The following is a 20338-nucleotide window of genomic DNA, read 5'->3' as shown; positions in this document are numbered from 1 at the left end:
AACCCAAAACACTTGTTCTATGCTTTAATTTCTGTTAATCTGATGGATACAAAGTGGTATCATATTATTGTTTTAAATTAATTCCCTGGCAGTTCTGAGACAGGAGGGAAGAAGGCAGGGCACTACCATTAAAAGAATGACACAGCAATTGAGGATAGGATATAAACTATACTGGTCAGAACAAAGATGCAGAATATTTGACTTCCAGTTGATCTTAAACTTCATTATACGTTCACCGTAATGTATTAGCATGCTAACTGGCACTCCCCTGTTGCACCATGACAGTTCCAAGGCTGGCCATAAAAGCCCAAAAAGTGAGCAATAGTCCAATTACTGGAAATCCTTGCCCCTTTCCCCAAAATAGTTGGAATAACCCTCCCACTTGTTAGCATACAAAATCACCCAGCTCATGAAAACTAACAACCCTTCACCTCATGATCACTCTTCCTCTCGCCCTCTGAGGTGGCCCAAACTCTCTATAGAGTGTGTATCACCTGGAATAAATCTACTTTCGCTTTCCTACGGCTCAGTCTTGAATTCTTTCCTGTGTGAAGCCAAGGACCCTCACTTGATGGGGTGTGTCCCAGGGACTCGAGGGAGACCTGAGACAGGACCATTCTCTCACACCCCATTTTCCTGAACAGTTGTACAGTTGAGCATCTCTTCATAGCTTTATGTGCTACCTAAATTTCTTCTGAAAATTGCTTTTCATATCCTTTGCCTGCTTTTTCTTACTGTAGTTTTTTTCATATTCTGATACAAAATTTTTATTATACGTTATAAATATTTATTCCCAATTTGTTTCTTGTATTTTAGAATTGTTTATAAAGACTCATGCATCCAAAGTTTTAAATTGTATCATGGCAAATCCGTCATAATTTCACTTATAGATTTTTGCTTGGCGTCTTAAGAATGACATTTATATTCTAAATTCTTATTACTGATTTTAATAAGAATGCTTCTTAATTTTTGCCATCAAAATTTTTTTTTACATTTTGACAGATAAGCTTTATCTAAAATGATATAGTGTTTTTCTTCCTTTAGCTTGTTAGTTTAATTGACATTATTTCTTTACCTTGAAGCATCTTGCATTCCAAATGTAAATGCTATTGGTCAATATTCTTTTACTACATTCAGTGAGGGACTAAAATCTCTGAACTATGTAGGAAGATCGATCTTCCTCTTCTTTCCCAACTTGGAACTTACTCAGGGCCACCCTTCCCCCACACGCCCCCCCCCCCCCAAAGCCCTTTTCCAAATCCCAATATGGGTATAATTACTAGAATTTTCATCCTGCTATTGGGCCTAACTGTGCTAATGATCATAAGATAGCACGTTAATGATGGTTTAAATCAAAGAAACTAGGAGACTATATTAAGTAACTGAGGATGCAAATTAATGGCCTCGGATGAGTTCCTTAACTTCTGTGAGCCTCAATTTCCTTAAATGTAAAATGAAACTAGTAATAACATCTAAGTCACAAGTTTGTTTCTAAAAGTCCACAATAAAACGTATAAAAAGTAACCAGTACAATGCCTTGCGCAAAACATCTATCAGTGTATTTTACCTATGACCATTACTACCGTCACTACTTTGATGGCAGTTTCAGGAGCCAGTGGGCAGTGAAGCTGCGATGCCTGGGGTCAGAAGGCCAACTGCCAGGCTCTGGTCCCCGCTGCGCTTGGCTGTTAAGGCCTGTGCCTCCTTCTAGGCTGAAAATCGCAGCAGGTCTAACACACACTCCAGTGAGTGCGTGGCTGCCTAACCAGGTTAACGGATGTAAGCGCCTGGAACCGACCCTGGCTCACAAGCCCACAACGAAAGACTGTTTTTATGACTGCTATTTACGTTTTACAGCTCCACCCGTAGGTTAGCTGTGTGACCTCCCGCCAGGTCCCCGAACTTAGCGAAACCTGCGCCTTGTCCCCCGGCAACTTGGGGCTAATGCCGAACGACCTCCGAGAATCCGGACCATGGACACTACCGGCTCCCGCCCGCACTAAAATGTCCTCCCCGCGCGCAGGCGCAGCACGTGCTGTCCCAGCTCGAGTCCCCGCCCCCTCTCTGGGGTCGCGGTTCGGGATTGGCCCAAAGGCATCACGGGCTCTGATTGGGCGAGGCGGAATCACGAGAGTGCGGCCCCCTTCCGGGCTGTGTTTGGCTAGGTTCTGGAGTGTAGAGCGGCCGCTGGGAGGTGTCGGCGCCTGCGGGCCTAGTTCTGTTCCGCTGGGGCTTGGCGTCCGGGACTGCGGCCGCGCGGTGGGCGGGGCCCTACCTACACCCGCGGTACTATTAAAAGGAGAACTAGTCAGGGAAGACACTGTGCAGGTTAATTTGGGAAGTGATGGTTAACGGTTCTGGCTTGAGACTCCTTATTTGTGTTGTAAATTTTGGTGGGGGCAGAGATGGAAGCTGCTCCATTCAACACTGAGTTTTCAGTCTGGAGACGTAAAGACACTTGAATTGTAGGTACTGATTTTGTTCCGGTGTGGTGTGCTGTTTGGCTCTGTGTGCTTCCATTTGAGCAGTCGGTGGTGGAATTACTGATTTTTTTTTTTAAAACCATCACAGTTATTTGAAAACGCGTGGTGAAAGGAGCAGAATGAAGGGAAAAGGGAGGAATTCCTGGGGCTTGCCTACTTTTACCTTGAGGAGGTTCCATTTCTATAGCGTGGCAAAAGACACGAGAGACCTAGCCTACAAACATATACCAAAAATTATCTTTTGCCATGTATATTTATATTAGCTGGTGTGAGTAAAAGATATCAAATGAAAATAGCTTTAGAATGAGGCCTAACACGGATTTATTGCAAATGGAAACAACTGCAAATATTGGAGGCAAAAACATGGATAGCATGGACTGTTGAAGGCCCTGTCATGTGCCTAATGATCTTGTCCATTTTAAGCAGAGAAAAAAATCAAGGAAACTGAAGAAAAAGAACCTTTCCCCAAAGGAGATAGAAGATGGGGAAGATGAGATGTCTGAAGATAAGGACAATGGCAGTAGAGATAAGGTAATTGTATGTACAGCATGGAGCATTAATAGCTTATTAATGTCAACAGTCAAAATCCAGAGTAAAGCTGTTAAACTGCACTGTACAATCTAACAAGTGGTATTGTGAACTCTTTCCAACTAGTTTCGCAAGCCCACCCTAAAATTGGTACCAGAAACTGACAAAGCCATTTTTAGAAAAGAAAATTACAGACCACTCTCATGAGATGCAAAAGTTCCAAACAAAATATTAGCAAGTTGAATATCAGTGTTCTGTAAAAAGAATAAGACATTGTAAGTATGGTTTATTTTGGGAATGTAGAAGTGTTTTTTGTTTCAACGGTGATATTGATTGCCTGGAAATACTGGTTTGAAAGAAAATCTCATGACTTAAAAGTGCTTCATTAAATGTGTGCCAACCAAACATATGTTTATATATTTATTCTTTCCACGAATATTTAGATCCCTAGTATGTTCTGCTTTTGACGTGGAGCCTCTGCATTAGTATTTGAATATAGATGGGCTTAAGTTGTGTCCTAAAAGAACTGAGGTGAGTGAATGGGTACACAGCTACTGAATACTGAATGCTTCATGTGTGCAGCCACTGTGCTGGACTTTATGCATTATCTCATTTCATCCTCCCAGTGATCATATTTAGTAGACATCCTTAGCTCCATTTTACAGACAGGAAAACAGATTTAGTCATTGACTAACTTGCTCATGGTTTCTTAACTAATGACAGAATTAGGATTCTGCCGAATCCAAAACCCTTGCTCTTTCTTGGTTCACTCCTCAGTCTTCGCCCAAGCAACTCTTTTGGAGAGGCAGATGGTGGATATTTATTGTCTGCTTTGAGCAGCTAGTTGCATGGTAGAAACTAACACTATTCAGTCTAGTAGTTTTAATCAATCAAGGGATAGAGCACTGTGCTTAGCATGCACAAGGTCTTGGGTTTAATCCCCAATACCTCCGTTAAAAAATAAATAAACCTAATTACCTTTCCTACACCCCCCCAAAAATAAAACAAATAAAAAAATTTTTTAAATAAATTATCTAGGAGGGTAGGGGTATGGGTGAAATAGATGAAGAGGATTAAGAGGTACAAACTACCAGTTATAAAATAAGTAAGTTGCAGGGATGTAATGTACAGCACAGGGAATGTAGTCAATAATATTGTAATAGCTTTGTATGGTGTGTCATCTGTAAAAATATAGAATCACTGTGTTGTACACTGAAACTAACAATATTGTACAATAATACTTCAAAAAAGTCAATTATTCATGCATACTTTTTGATTTTAACTTGAAACATATTAAATATGTATTCAGTTGCCAATCTTTTGGTGTGGGATGAAAGCCTTGTCTGCATTCACTGTTGCAGTAACTTACCTTCTCTGTATAAAGTACACCCATAGTGCATCTTCTGCATTTTAAAATTTGCTTCTTTAAAGCAAAGCAAAACTTTAAAAACCTAGCAAAGCAATTTGAATGCAGACTTCCACATTTTTACAATTTTCCCCATTCTTTTATGGTTGCTTACCCACACCTGATTTGACTGCAGTTTTTAAGCTTTATCAAGTATATCCAAAGTGTTCAACTTTGTTTTCATAGATTCAATAACTTTCTGCATTAATTTGATCGGTTACCATGACATTTATTATGTAATTGAAACTGCACCTACAGTGGTCATATACAGGTTTGCAAACAAACACAACTGAGGCTTATTAAGGGTACATTTCAGCTCATGGGAGCAGAAATGCCCAGATGTGCTGGGAGTTCCACATAGTAGCCCATTAGCCACACATGCTTTGCGTTTCATAGGCATCAAGTTAGTAAATCCTGGAATTGAGGCAGTCATTTACTCTAGCCACATAGTTCAGTGTGGCATAGTTAAGTGGACATAGTAGACACAGTTTAGAGAGCACCTACTGTACTGTGATGTCTACAATACAGTACATTAACACTCCATAGCCGTCAGAGCCAAAAAAGTCTTGGTGAATGCAGCATTTGTTTTGGAACCCAGACTGCTAGCTCAGAGGAAAGTAGAAGCAGTCACACGTTATGTTTTCCTTAAACTGAGATGCATGTGATATGGTTCTAGACTGTTCCCACTGGCAACCTTTAGTTATTCCTCTTTAAAATGTGATGTCTGTAACAGTTTACTCTAATTGGTGCAGCAAATAATAATACTATCACAGATTAACTTTTAGGCTAACCATACCCTACTGTTGGCCCATCAAAATTATTCAATTTAAACCCAAGTCAGGGCAGAGTATAGCTCAGTGGTAGAGTGCATGCCTAGCATGCAGAAGGTCCTGGGTTCAATCCCCAGTACCTCCACTAGAAGTAATAAATAAATAGATAAACATAATTACCTCCCACCCCAAAAATATTAACAAATCTTAGTCTTTTTCACATATCTTCCCTGATCCCACATCATTCCCAGGTCAGATGAACTGGTCCCTCATCTGTTTCCCTGTCAATTTTGTTCATTACCAGTAATGCTAATCACATCATATTATAGTTACTCATCTCTTCCTGTGATGTGGGTTGAGATATACATACCAGTTGTGTTTTTGCTGGGGCTGCCGTAATAAAATATCTCAGACTGGGTGACTGAAACAACAGAAGTTTACTTTTTCACAATTCCAGAAATCAAAGATCAAGTTGTTGACAATTTGGTTACTTCTGAGGCCTCTCTCATTGGCTTGTAGATGTCTGCCTTCTCACTGTGGTTTCACATGGTCATCCACCGCCCATAGTTCTTCATTTTCTCCTTTTGTATATGGTGAGACTTCATTTGGTGTTCTGCTAAACTTTTCATCTTTAGTCATTTAGTTTTGTAATACTGTGCCCCGTTATCAGTAGCCCCGGGATGGGAATTGACAGGGTAGACAGGAAGCATGAAGTCCAGTCTTTGGGGCCTGGCTCTCATTCCTGTGTATATTCCACGTGGCTATGTGGGGCCTTCTTTGGTGTTTCACTTGTATGCAGAGAGCTGGGACTCCACAGGCACGTGGAGCCTCCTACACAGTAGTTGCCTTGGCGTACTTTCCTTGGGCAGTGCTTGCATATTTTTAGAAACCTAGATCCTTCCCTCTGGAGATTCTGATTTGATAGCTCTTAGTGAAGTACAAGAATTTTCTTCTCTTCTTTTCTTTTCCTTAGACAAGCATGCCAGGTTATTCTGGTGCTGGGAGCTCATTTCCTGCACGTTGAAAAATTCGTCCTGGAGGAGATCAGCACGGATGTTGACACATATGCCCGAGCAGATCTTGCACTTGCTGACTGTGCAGTGTGATCGTCACCTCCTGGCCAAAGGGGAGACCTCTTCACTGCTGCTCTCCCTCCTCCAGGTTGTCATCCCTCAGAAGAACCATAGGAAGGTTACCACTGCTCCAGGAAATAAAGTCGGGGGAAAAAAGCATCTGGCTCCCATGTTTGCTGAGAAATTAATACCACCACGCAGGGAGGGAGCCACAGGGGCCAAGCTGCCAAGAGATAGGAGGAGTGCCAAGCTCGAGGGGGGCCATGAGGAGAGATGTGAGGACTCTGACGAGAATGAAGGTAAGAACAGTGGGTTGGATCAGGGCCAGGAAGGTAGAGACCCCTTCTGGGGACGTCCCTGGTGCTGGCTATAAGGTGGCAAAGTTCAGCCCTGCATGCCATCCCACATGGCTCTGGGACAGGTTCTGTGAAAATCCCAGCCCTCAGAACTGTTGCCTCGGTGGTCCCCAGCCGATTCTCCAGGCTTGGCTTGAGGAGTCTCAGTGAACATTTGACTTCTGCTGTCCAGAATCAGAGAATGACCAGAATCAAGGTTTTCTCTTTGACCTTTATACCTTGATTGTTTCTCTCTTTGTGCTTATGAGCCAAGCAGGTGAATCATCCCCCTAACTTACTCTCAGTGATTTTGTTTTTGTCTTGACAGAGTCTGTGTAACATTTTAAATGGTATTGCTTCCAAAGCAGTAATTCTTGGCATTTTTTAAAAAATACAATGGCAAAACATTTTAAATTATTTCAAAATAAAAGTTTAAAATGACAGTGAATTTTTTCCCCTTAGATTTGTGTATATAGTCAGATGTATGAGCAGTTTCTCTGAAAGAACAGTTTGTCATTTACATTCTTAACAAGTCTGTGAGGCAGTGATTGATTAGGAGGGTTTTCATTTAGATTCTGAAAAAGAAGTCATGTGAGAAAAGCCTTTCCTGTGGGGGTGAAGGAAGATGAGCAGGATCGGGAGGGTGGTGACAAAGGCTGCCAGGAAGAGGAGGAAGAGGGAGGTCAGAACGACCTGAACCAGCTCTGGGAAGTGCTGGCCGCTATCAGGGAATAAGAGAGATAAGGGAAACCCTTGGCCAGGGCTGTGGGTTTCTTTTATGAACTTGGACTTTCTAATTAATTTATAAATGCTTTTAAAAGTGTCCTGACAGACCTAACCCAGGCGTCTGGTGGAGAACAGGCACCACGTACGTACAGTGTTCGTGGACTTTGTAAAAGCTTCCACTTTACTCATTAGTGGCACAGACAGATCATTAAGAGTGCAACATTCTGGCTTTCACCCACAGAGTCTATGCAAAAAACCACCTGATAAACAGAAGAAGGAAATGGCCAAAAGAAGGCTTTCCCTGAAGCCAAAATACAGAAATTAGAAGGTAACCTCTTTGCTGTGTTTTAAAGCACAAGAGACACGTGGAGAATTTCATATTGGCAAAACTCAAATCTCTGTTAGCCCAAATGATGAACAAAGGAGTTTTAATTGCAGCCTGGTGTTAAAATATGCCAGTCTTTAATGGAAATTTCTTTTGACATCATTCTGAACTGTTTATTTGAGTTCTTTTCTTTTTTTCTTTCTTTCTTTTTTTTTTTTTTCCCTTTTTGTATGGCAGCTGAACCACCTGTAACTTTCAGACTATTTGTTGGAAACCTGAATTTCAACAAAACCGTTGCTGAACTAAAAACTGATCTTAGTGAATTTTTTGCTAAAAATGATGTCGCAGTTGATGGTGTCAGAGTCGGCTTGTCCAGGTAAATAGATTGTTGTTAAGAGTTTATCAGCCCAACAGTGATTATTCAGGTCAGACCGTCTTGTGACTTGCTCCTCATCCCTCAGTAGGACATTACCTTGGTCTCTTGCAGTTCAGAGCATTTAAAACCCTTCAGTGGCTTATTTAGTAAATCCATTATATTAATTTTTGCTATCCCATTTTTCCAACCAGAATACTAAAGTAATCTGAAGATCTTCCAAGTCATTCCAGAGACACATTTTCGTGATTTTTCAGCTGTGAACAATGCCATTTGCCTTAGAATTATTTTAAACTAATCACAAATTTAATCATCAAACCCCTAGCTTCAGTGGCAAATATAGGTTCTGTATCAGTTCCGGTTTTTTGCTGAGTTGAATTTCATCCTTTCTTACTTCTTTCTCATCAGAAGCACATGCCTTGGGCATGGGCATGTTTATTTTATGGTACTCAGAATTTCTTAGATAGAGTTGAGAAGATAATAGTAAACATTCACTGAGCGCTCAACTGTTCCAGGCATTTTCTTAGTTCCTTGTTTATTTAACTTCTTGAAACCATAAGACAATCCTCAGTAGTAATTTTTGTCATTATTCTCATTTTACAAAGGAGGGAATTGAGGCACAGAGAAGTTAAGTGACATGCCCAATATCCCACAGTTAGAAAGTGGCGGGGGCAGGATTTGAACCCAGCGCTCTGACTCCAGAACTTCTGCCAAGACTTTTGTCTTATTGCTCTTTTTACGGTTTTTGTGAACTATATTTTGAAATATTGTCGCATTTGCAGTAAATAAAGATTCCTTTTGCATTAGAAAAATATTCTGACTGTAATAGCCCTTGAGTTTGCTAACATATTCTGTATTAGGATTGATATTTTTGTTCCAGTTCCCAAATGCAATGGCTGTTTCTTAAAACAGAAATTCAAAAGCTTGTCATTTCAAGCTTCATTTTCTATAGCTTTTGGTTAAATTTGGTCAGTTTTTAAACAGAAAACTAATAAAGATTGCAACGGGTAAGTTTGCACTGACTCTCCGTCCTTGCCCTGGAGGAGGGCTTCTCAATTTTGGCACTATTGACATTTGGGGCCAGATAATTCCTTGTTATGGGGGGCTGTCCATTTCCTTGTAGGCTGTTTAGCACATCCCTGGGGACCTTCCCATTGACACTGGAAGTGCCCCCTCACTAGATGTGACAGCCAAAAATGTCTCCAGACATTGTCAGACTCACCCTGGGTGAGAACCCCTGCTCTCTGGTTACTTCATGGCACTGCTGTTGCTAGTTGGTGGAGCCTTGGTTTTAAATTGTAAATTTGGCAGCTGTGTTTGACTCAATGCTAATTTTCACTCTCTTATCCAGTGCACTTAGCCAACCAGAAGGCATGTGCCTCTTGATTTTACCTGTTTTTTTTTTTTTCCTTTTCGGCTACATCTCTGTTAAGAGATTTGGTTTTGTGAATTTTAAATCTGTTGATGACCAGGAAAAAGCCCTGGAACTTAGTGAGTTGGAGGTCCTTGGGTATAAAATTAAATTGAAGAAACCAAAGGGAAAGGAAACAAAGAAAGGTATGCAAACGAGGTACCTTGTTCATAGATACCTGTGCATCTAGAAGATTCTGCATCAGACGGGGATATCACATTCTTTCTCATCCAGGGCAAGTACTCCTCAGTTTCTGGCAAGTCACCGGCCTCCACAGCACAGACTTTCTCACCTTGAGGCTGCATTGCTCACCTGCCCTGTCGTCATGTTCATGACTCATTCCCTGGCCACTAACAGCCCCTCCAGAGAGTCTCAGCTTAAAGGTCACTTCCTTAGATCAGAAGCATTTTCCCTGACCCCTCAAACAGTTCAGTCTTCTCTCCTCCATGTTTTCATTTCCCTTTTTATTTACTCTTCCTTCCTGGCACTTACCACAGTTTGTAATTATGTGACTGTTTACTAGCCTTTTCCCCAACAAGACTACGTTCCCAGGAGTGGAGGCCAAGTCTGTATTTTCACCACCAGCACATAGCACAGGCCCTCACCCAGACTCTGTGTTCAAATATTTGTTCAGTGAAGGAATATGTACTGTTTCCACTCTTCAACTATTTGAGAAGTATTTTTGTCTCTGTTAGAGCACTTTTGATGCTTATGAGATCTAAACTCAGACTAAAAATACTCTTTTGTGTATATACAGATGGAAATGCCAGAACGCCTTTGATCAAGAATAGAGTCACTCAGCATGAATTAATAGAAGTGTTTGAGGATACTTTTCAAATCAGACTGGTGAGCAAGGATGGGATGAGTGAAAGGTATGTTTTGTACCTTGTATTGAAAATATATGTCTACTGGATTCTAATGTAACAGAATTTCATTATATTCTCCCAAATCACTCATACCTGATTTTAGAGAAGAGTAGTCATCCAGCCTTTCTACCGGCAGACATAAAAAGCATCATAAATGGATAGCCAAAGGCTTCTAGAAAATTGTAGTAGTGTCACAGACAAATGAAGACTTACTCTATCAAGTATAAGATTGAAGACTGGAAGAATCTAGTTACAGGTTTTTGTTTTGTTTAATTTATTTTTATTGAAGTATAGTCAATTTACAGTGTGTCAATTTCTGGTATACCTCACAATGTTTCAGTCATACAGGAACGTACATATATTCATTTTCATATTCTTTTTCACCATAAGTTACTACAAGATATTGAATTTATTTCCCTGTGCTATACAGCATAAAATTGTTGTTTATCTATTTTATATGTATTAGTTAGTATCTGCAAATCTCAAACTCCCAATTTATCCCTTCACACCCTTTTTTCCCCCTGCTAACCGTAAGTTTGTTTTCTATGTCTGTGAGTCTGTTTCTTTTTGTAAATTAGTTTTTTTTTTTTAGATTCCACATATAAGTGATATCATATGGTGTTTTTCTTTCTGTTTCTGGCTTACTTCACTTAGAATGACATTCTCAAGGTCCATCCATGTTGCTGCAAATGGCATTATTTTACTATTTTTATGGCTGAGTAGTATTCCATTGTATAAATATACCACATTTTCTTTATCCTTTCATCTGTTGATGGACATTTAGGTTGTTTCCATGTCTTGGCTATTGTAAATAGTGCTGCTATGAACATTGGGGTGCATGTATAGTCATAGGTTCTCTTCATTCCACTTTATTCCAGTCACTCCAGGGCTAACTCCAATAAAATCACACACTTGGTGATTTACCTGTGCAGGTACTAAAAGAGAACATTGAATTGGTCTGTTAGAATGATGTTGTAAGCAATTAATGAAACACTATCACTGTGTATCTAGGCTTTGGTAGCATAAGAGGGTGAATACGGTGAAATTAGAAAGGATGGCCTAGAATGCATTTTGAAGGGATTCTCAATGAGACGAAAATTGGAAATCAGGATTACAGATACACTTGAGCTAAATTTGTTGGTGTCAGTTAACTCTAAAATAACCTCTACTGTATATTCTTTTTTTTTTTTTTAGGTTTCTCTATTTTTATTTTATTTTTTATTGAAGTATAGTCAGTTTACAATGTTGTTTCAATTTCTGGTGTACAGCACAATTCTTCAGTCATACATGAATATACATATATTCATTTTCATATTCTTTTTCATCATTCTGCCATGTATTCTGATGAACATAATCTCTAGAAAAGACTCCTGCAGATTTAGAAAACAAGTCTGAGAGGATAAATCCCAAATTGTTAGTGGTGTTTGCTGTGACAAGTACTGTGAGCACTCTGCTGGGCTTGCAAACTATACAGAAAAATTAACTAAAATAGATGAAAGACCTAAATGTAAGCACTACGATGAAAAGACAGAAGTAAATCTTTGTGATCTTGGATGAGGGTATTACACAAGCCGTAAAAAAGAAGATTGAGAAATTGGGCTTTATCAAAATTAAAAACATTTGTACTTCAAAAGACACTATCCAAAAAGTCATAAGAAACTCTGCATCCTGGGAGAAGATATTGCAAATCATATATCTGATAAGGGACTTATGTTCAGGATACATAAAGGACTTGTACAGCTCAATAATAAAAAGGCAACCCAATTTAAAAATGGGCAAAGGACTTGAATGGACGTTTCTTCAAAGAAGGTATACAGACGGCTAGTGGACATGAGGAAAGATGCTCAGCATTAGTCGTTAAGGAAATGCAAATCAAAACCGTGATGTGATACCATTGCATATTCATTAGAGTGGCCGTGGTAAAAAAGACAGACAGTGACAATGTTGGCAAGGAAGTGGAGAAATCAGAACCCTCATTCATTGCTGGTGGGGAATGTAAAACAGTGTAGTTGCTTTGGAAAACAGTTTGGCAGTTTCTCAAAATGTTAAACATAGAGTTGCCATGTGATCCAGCAATTCTGCTGGAATTGAAGTACTGATACATGCGACAACGTGGATGAGTCTCCAAAATATTGGGCTGAATGAAAGAAGCCAGACACAAAAGATGGCATATTTGTATAATCCCATTTATATAAGATGTCTAGAATAGACAGATCTGTAGAGACAGAAAGTAACATAGTGATTGCCAGCAGCTGGGGGACGGCAGTGAGTTGAGGGGAATGAGGGGTGACTACTGATGGGTAATTTGTGGGATGCTGAAGATGTTCTAAAATCAGATGGTGGCAATGGTTCTAGAATTCTGTAAACACACCATTGTACACTTTAAATTGGTGAATTTTATGACATGTATATTATATCTCAGTAGAGCTTTAAATAAAAAAAGACGTGTATATGTGTATACATTTGCTTTTATATGTACAGCATGTTCGCTCTAAGGATAGAAACTGGGCAGAAGGAAGACTTTGCTGTATCTTTTCTATCTTTTGCATTCTGAGTCTTGTATGTTCATTCCTGATTCAAAAGACAAATAATTAAAAGTGCTAAATGTTGACCGTTCTTTCTTCTCTCTCCTATCCCAACCCCACAATTGCAGGATCGCCTATATTGACTTCAAGTCACAGGCCGATGCAGAGAGAGCCTTACAGAAACAATGAACTGAGATCGGTGCCATAGTTCTGGACCATGTTGGAAAGAAAAGCCAAAACCAAGAAGAGAGAGATGGAAAAAACAGCACCTGGAGAAGTAAGGGTGTTAAAACTGTAGATGGAGACTTGCCAGGGTTGTTTGTCAGCAGGGCCCCCAGGGAGGGACTGGCAGGAGGTTAAGGGAACTTGACACTTTTAAATATAATTTCTCCCTATATCAGAATGCATAAGTCATCCTCATAATTCTATCAAGCTAATGGGTTTTGTCCTAGTTAACTGTGACTTTGATGTCTGCAAAAGGCGTGGCACTTTGAGATACATCAGTTCAGTTCCCCTTTTTGGGGTATCTTCTAGGATTCTGTTTGAACAAGCTCTTGAACCTGTGGTTTCAGAATTAGATATTTAATTCTCTTCAACATTTAATTCTCTTCAAATAGAGTTTTTATCAAGTTTAAACCAGAGATTCCAAACCAGTGTCCCTAATCTGCTTAATCTGATTGGTAGACATGGTGCCTACACAGTGTTTAGAGAAAAAAACAATAGAATTTACCATGAATATTTTTATTTAAATATCTTTTTTCCTTTTATAAAACTTAAATTTTTTTGCTTGTTCTAATTTATTTTATTTTTTATTGAAGTGTAGTTGATTTACAATGTTAGTTTCAAGTATACAGCAAAGTGATTCAGTTACATATATACATGCATAAGTATATTTTTTCAGATTCTTTTCCATTATAGCTTTTTATAAGAAATTGTATATAGTTTCCTGTGCTATATTGTAGGTCCTTGTTGTTTATCTGTTTTATATATAGTAATGTAACCATGAATATTTTTAAAAATCAAGAAATTTCACATAAAAATCTGGATTTCTAGCTTCTTTTGCTACATCAGAGAATCTGGTGGCCCTGGGGCCACACTCTACGTGTCCACAGGCATCTGCTCCCTCTTAGCTGTTGGCTACAACCCCCACTGTTCTTGACGTTCTCCCCAACTCTGAAGGAGTGACCATACTCTGACACTTTGAAAAAATAGTTAATACTTTTTTCTTCCAAAGTGGTACTTTTTTCTTATTGATAAAGATGACATTTTAATATGTCTTTTGTACTTGTCTTTTAAAGTGGGAAAATGAAAGTTAGAACAAGAAAGCCATACATTTCAAGAAACATGGGAGAAAACTTATTTCTTTGTGGAGGTAAAGAATGTTCCTACATGTTTAATATGCAAACAAAGTCTGTCTGCGTCAAGAGAATGTAGCCTAAGACGGCATCATGAAACCAGCCATAGTAAGAACCATGACGGGTTTACGGAAAAGATGCGGGATAGAAAACTCAATGAACTGAAAAAAAGACTGAAATTTCAACATGATTTTCTTTTGAATGTGAGTAAAATAAGTGATGCTGCTATGAAATGTAGTTAAGTGTTAAGTGAGAAAATTGTCCAGGCATCAAAACCCCCTACAGATGGCGAGTTTATAAAGGACTGTCTACTGAGTGCGGCGGAAATCATGTGTCCTGAACAGAGACAAGCGTTTGCCAACATCAGACTCATTGGTGATATTGTTGCGCAGCACGTTGACAACATGACTGAGGACTTGCAGGACAAGTTGCAAGAAAAAGCCAGATCATTTGTGGCTTTCTCCATTGCAGCTCAGGAAAGCACTGATGGAAAGGACACCCCCCACATAGCTGTCTTTATTCATGGTGTCAATGAAACTTTTGATTTGACCGAAGAACTTTTGGGTGTGGTCCCCATGACAGGCACAACATCAGTAAATGAATAGTTTCTATTTGTTGAGAAAAGTCTTAAAAAATTTAACATGGACTGGTCAAAATCAATATTAGCACAGATGGTAATTCTGCAATGGTTGGTGTTAAAGAACTAGTTACAGTACTGAAATTGAAAGTGCCGGGGCTTTGCCAAGACACAGCACCTAAGTCTGTGCGTGGCCTCATTCTCCAGGAGTCACTTTAGGCTAAAAAATTTAAAATGGACCACGTCATGGACATAGTAATTTATACCATAACCTGGATACGTTGCCATGGCTCGGACCACAGAAAGTTCAGTGCTTTGTTTAATGAGTCAGATGCACAATATGGAAGCATGTTCTGCTCCATGGAACTTAAGTGACTAAATCATGGTGAGATCCTCAGGCACTTTTTTGAACTATTGGAAGAAATTGACTTTTTCATGACTTCTAAAGGAAAAGCTGTGCCTCAGCTTATGAGCAAAGACTGGGTCAGAGACAGCCTTTTTGGTTGACATTATGACGTATCTAAACACGTTGGATATTTCTCTGCAAGGATGTTCACAAATGGTGACACAAATGTATGATTCACTTCACTCATTCCTAGCGAAATTGTGTCTTTGGGAGACTCATTTGGCAAGGAACAGTCTGGCCCACTTTTCTACGCTGAAATTAGTTTCTGAAAATGAAAAGGATGGACTGAACTACATTCCCCAAATTAAAGAGTTGAAGACTGAATTCCAGAAAAGGTTCTCTGATTTCAGACTTTATGAGAATGAACTAATATTGTTTAGTTCCCCTTCTCCATTAATATTAATAATGTGAATGAAGAGCTACAAATGGAAGTTACCGAATTGCAGTGCAACACTATACTGAAAGTGAAATATGATGATGTTGGGGTCCCAGGATTCTACACATACTTTGGGAATGGTAACCCTAAGTATAAAAACCATTGTGCAAAGATTTTGTCCATGTTTGGAAGTACTTTATGTTTGTGTGCAGCTATTTTCTGCTATGAAGCTGAATAAAACTAAATACTGCTCCCAGTTAAAGGATTCAAAGATGAATCCTCTGCAGGATGTTGCAACACAAAATCCACAACCTTAAGAAAAAAAAATCTACAACCTGACATTGATCGACATCTTGGGGCATAAAAAAGGAATGTCAGATTTTGAATTTCAAATCTGAGGAGTAATACTTTGAATAATTATTTCTATTTCCAAATTATGTTTTTTCAACATCAAAGTTAAAGTGCAATCTCTGGCATCATATGTTTGTGCCTTATAACATATGAAATAAAGTTTGATAGTTTCCTGGCAGTTTATTTTTCCTGTAGTTTACCTTTCTGGCCCTTAGATTATTCAAGTCTATAAACCTCTGTCCTAAAAGCAGCCACATTTTCCCTAAAGGCACTTGGGAGCCGGGGATGTGAACCAGGGAGTCAGCTGCGTGAATGGACTGTTTAGATGCCTTTTTGCAACCCTATCCCCAGGGATGACAGATGTGCCACAGTGATTGTGGAGCTTGGGCCAGAGTAGCCCCTTCCTTGGACGGAGCTGGGATGGCACAGCCAATAGTGGCCTCTGGGCTTCTTTGTTGGTGCTTCCATTTTGCATTTAAACACATTTCTTTTGAAATTTCAACATCGTTGGTCAGCTCACAATCAGTTGTGGCTGACCCAGGAGCCATCCTGCCTCTTACAGATAGAGATGGGCATTCCTTTGGCATTTGGGCCACCTCAAGGGGATGAAGAACGGGGTGTCAGTGCATCTAAGAGGTTATGACCATTTTCCCGGGGAGAAGGCCCATAGCTGCCATCCGAGTCTTAAAGAGGTCTGCGACCCAAAAGGTGTTTTTCCATCGTGAAATTGGGACAGGATTGCTCACTCATACAGAAGCTATCAGAAACTTTGTCAAATTACAGAACTGATGTATACTTATTGTAGAACATTTGGAAACTAAAGAAATAAAAGGAAAAACCTATAATCTCCACAACCCACGGTAACTCCTATAAATATTTAGGTATGCTTTCTTTCTGTTAACTTTCTGTGCATTATTTTATATGGTTGAGTACATTGTGTGTTCTGCTCCCTTCCCCCTCACTCCCCTCTAAACATCTGTCAGCCTTTCAAGTTCAAGGTTGAGTTTACTTGATTCTGTCAGGTGTGCACCAGTGGCCTTTGCCCGCCAGAGTGAGTTCTCTTAGCATCACGTGAACCATAAGGTTGATATCCAGGGGTGGGGCTCCTCTTCCATTCTGCCAGGCTCTGAGAAGGCCAGAGAAATACCCTGTTGTCTGGGAAGGGAGAGGCAGAGGGCATCTGAAGACCCTCAGCACAGCCTTCCAGCGGAGGTGCTGGGACCACTAATGAGAAGAAATTCAGCTGAACAGCCACAGCAGAGCAAAGAGGGAGTCGGGGCCTTTGGAATGGGGTCTAAATTCATGGCTCCAGTCTTAGCTGAGCCACCAGTGCTCCCTGAAAGTCTTCCATATCCCTTGTCCATGTCCCCATTCTCCCCACAAGTCAAATCAAACCTGCCACTCTTCTCTCGTTCTCATGTGGTAACTTCACCTCCTCAATAAAAGCCATTTGAGAAGAACCCCTCCCCTCCTGTTCATGTTTACATACTTGCCTGGATCTGCAGCCTCCTCCCTTCCCGTCCTAAGGTAACTTCTTCCTGTCCATGGCCAATCCCGCGATCCTCCCACTGTTCTCTGGTCTCCATCCTTGAGGGCTTTCCTCCATCCTCTACCTTTCCGAACTTCTGGGATTTTTGTTTGTACTGGCTCCTTCCACTAATATTTAAACATGCCCATGTCCCTGTCATACTCCTTTCAATTTTCTAATTCAAAGTTCTAAATTAGGACACACATTCACTGGTTCGGAATGCAATAGGTGTAAATTGAAAGGTCTCCCTCCCACTCCCCTGGTCACCCAGCTCCTTTGTATGAAAGTAAACAATATCATTGGTCTCTTGTGTTCTTCCACTGTTGTGTGTGTGGTCAAGGAATTATGTTTACATTATTTCTCCCACCTATCTTTTTACACAAAAAAACTAACAGGTTATGCATATTCTCCTGTACCCTGCTTTTTTTTTTTCATTTAAAGTATCTTAGTGATCATTCCGTATTGATCACAAAGAGCTCTTATGTTTGTTTTTACAGCTGTAGTGTTGTATGGATGTACAAGGATTTATTTACCAGTGTACGAGGTTGACTCTAGCTCTGCTCCTGTAACAGATGGTCCCCAAATTCTTAGTAAATCAACAGAGTAATTGCTTGTTTCTCACTCATAACAGAGTAAGGAGTGAGTATTTCTGGTCAGATGGCCTTCCACTTGATCATTTGGGACCTAGGCTTCCTTCACTTTGTGTCTCTGTCCTGTTTTTTGGGTCCTTGGAAATCTCTTCATTCAGCGAGTGGTTAGGAGAACAAGGAGGGTCCAGTGTGGGGACTTCTATGGGCTGAGACTAGATATGTGTTCACCACTACCTTTGGCTAGAGCTTGGTCAAATGACCATGGCTCTATTCCCAAGGGAGGAAGGGAAATGTACAAGAGCTATGCATCCAGGAATAAGGAATGGTTTGGATGAGCAGCTAGCCAGTCTGCTGCCATTGGTCTTCTGTTGATGCTGCCATCAGTTCCAAAGAATCCAAAACAGAGCCTTTCCCTCAACCCACACCTGCCTCCGAGGTCCTGTTTCCTTGAAAGTGTATCTTGTGTATCTTGAAAGAGTTTCCCAATTTGCTGTCTGTAATTCCCCTGCAATTCCTCCATGCAGCTGTGATGGAGGTGCCCCCACCCCCTCTGTTCTGCTGAAACTCTTCCCAAGGACACCAGGGACCTCTGTGGCAAAGGTTCCTAGATGCTTTTTAGATCATATCTTAATCCCTGTAATATTTGACACCACTGACCACCCCTTCCTCTCCCTTTGAAATCACATTCTTTTCATTTTTCTCCTCTCTGAATGCTTCTTCTCGGGCTCTCCCCTTCCTCTGGCCCTCAAATGTTGTTGTTCCTCAGATGACTCCCCCCACCCCCAGCTTATCAGTGGCTTTTACCCTTTAGGGAGAAGGGGAAAGGGGAGGGCAGTCAGGGAATCTGTTGGAGCATCAGTTAAAAGATACCAACTCTTGCAAGAATTATGTACATATGCAGCTACACGCGTATTTTTATTGCACTTTCAGGAGGTCCTCAGATGCAGATGCCCACTTGATCTCCAGGTTAAGAACCTCTATTCTATGAGTTTCTTGGGTGACTCCATCTACCTCATGGCTTCAGTTACGTGCAGAGCCTTCCAGAGTGAAATCTCCAACCCAGCATTTCCTTCTAAATGTCAGCTTGTAAGCCGCTGGACCTCTCCATTAGGATATCCTACAGGCCCTGTCAATGTATGGTGTTGAGGATTGAATTCACCATTTCCCCAACTTCTAAAGCAGCTCTCCCTTGGTTTTCTTTATTTTGCTGAATGGTGCCACCATCCACCTAGTTTCTGGCTCAAGTCCAAAACTTGGGAGTCATCTTGTACTCCTACTTTCTCATTTCCCATTTCTATCTTGCTGCTAAATCCTGTTGCTTATATTACTTAACTAAGCTTTTGAATCTTTCCATTTCTCTAATCCCATTAGTAACAAACATTACTACTCTTGTTGGGACCATCATCTCTTGCTTGATCTTCTGTGCAAAAGCCCTCTAACTGGTCTCCCTGTCTCTCCATCTATAATCTTTCTGCCTTCAAAACATTCTCCACCCAAGTGACCAAAAAAAAAACCAAACAAACAAACCCCAAATTAGGTCACATTACTCCCCTGCTTAACAGTCTCCAGTGATTCCCTAAATCATTTATAATAAGACGCAAACTCTTCTTAACAATAAAAAACCCAATTAAAAAATGGACAAAGGACTTGAATAGACATTTCTCCAAAGAAGATGCAACAAATGGCCAATAAGCAAATAAAAAGATGCTCAGCATCACTAATCATTAGGGAAATACAAATCAAAACTACAAGGAGATACCACCTCACACTCATTAGAATGGCTACTGTAACAACAACAATGAAAAAAATAACGTGTTTCTGAGGCTGTGGAGAAATCGGAGCCCTGGTACACTGTTGGTGGGAATATAAAATAGTACAACTGCTGTGGAAGACAGTATGGTGATTATTCAAAAAATAAAAAATAGAATTATCATATGATCCAGTAAATTCACCTCTGGGTATATACCCAAAAGAATTGAAAGCATGGTGTCTAAGAGATATTCGTACACCCATGTTCATAATAGCTAAATCGTGAAAGCAACCAAAGTGTCTCTCAACTGATTAATGGATAAGCAATTTGGTATATACATATACATACAATGGAATATTAGTCCTCCTTAAAAAGGAAGAAAATTCTGGCACATTCTATAACATGGATGAACCCTGAGAACATTAGGCTAAGTGAAATTAACCAGTCACCAAAAAACAAATACAGTATGATGCCACTTATTTGAGACACTTAGAGTAGTCCAAATCATAGAAACAGGAAGGAGAACAGCGGTTGCCAGGTCTGCAGGGAGGGGGAGTGTGCATTTTTGTCTAATGGGTATAGAGT

The 20338-nt window shown here is 40.2% G+C and overlaps 1 protein-coding gene across 16 annotated transcripts; it reads left to right on the top strand.

The window, feature by feature from the left end:
• The first annotated feature begins 2156 nt into the window (after nucleotides 1-2156).
• Nucleotides 2157-16063, top strand: LOC106729410. 16 transcript variants are annotated; one of them, XM_032480471.1, is made up of 9 exons: nucleotides 2157-2286; nucleotides 2910-3014; nucleotides 3455-3542; nucleotides 5706-5779; nucleotides 6160-6558; nucleotides 7883-8021; nucleotides 9664-10301; nucleotides 12949-13097; nucleotides 14119-16063. In XM_032480471.1, the coding sequence occupies exons 3-7, from the start codon at nucleotides 3511-3513 to the stop codon at nucleotides 9950-9952; spliced, it is 933 nt and encodes a 310-aa protein (XP_032336362.1). In that variant the 5' UTR covers nucleotides 2157-2286; nucleotides 2910-3014; nucleotides 3455-3510; the 3' UTR covers nucleotides 9953-10301; nucleotides 12949-13097; nucleotides 14119-16063. The 16 variants fall into 16 exon arrangements, 4 of the variants coding, with proteins under 4 accessions (XP_032336362.1, XP_032336363.1, XP_032336360.1 ...); XM_032480472.1 differs by having other exon boundaries at nucleotides 2907-3014; XM_032480469.1 differs by having other exon boundaries at nucleotides 2157-2465.
• Nucleotides 16064-20338: the final 4275 nt, after the last annotated feature.

This window comes from Camelus ferus, chromosome 5, assembly GCF_009834535.1.
Source record: "Camelus ferus isolate YT-003-E chromosome 5, BCGSAC_Cfer_1.0, whole genome shotgun sequence".
Lineage (NCBI taxonomy): Eukaryota > Metazoa > Chordata > Mammalia > Artiodactyla > Camelidae > Camelus > Camelus ferus.
The sequence above is the reverse complement of the archived record's forward strand: the minus strand, read 5'-3'. Positions and strand labels throughout refer to the sequence as shown.

Bases quoted from the DNA above. Each gene is read 5' to 3' on its own strand.
- LOC106729410 (XM_032480471.1), top strand. From the start codon at position 3,511: ATGGGCTTAAGTTGTGTCCTAAAAGAACTGAG. The intron at 6,559-7,882 runs GTAAGAACAGTG...TTTGTATGGCAG, and splicing joins GGACTCTGACGAGAATGAAG to CTGAACCACCTGTAACTTTC. The intron at 8,022-9,663 runs GTAAATAGATTG...TTTCTCATCCAG, and splicing joins GTCAGAGTCGGCTTGTCCAG to GGCAAGTACTCCTCAGTTTC.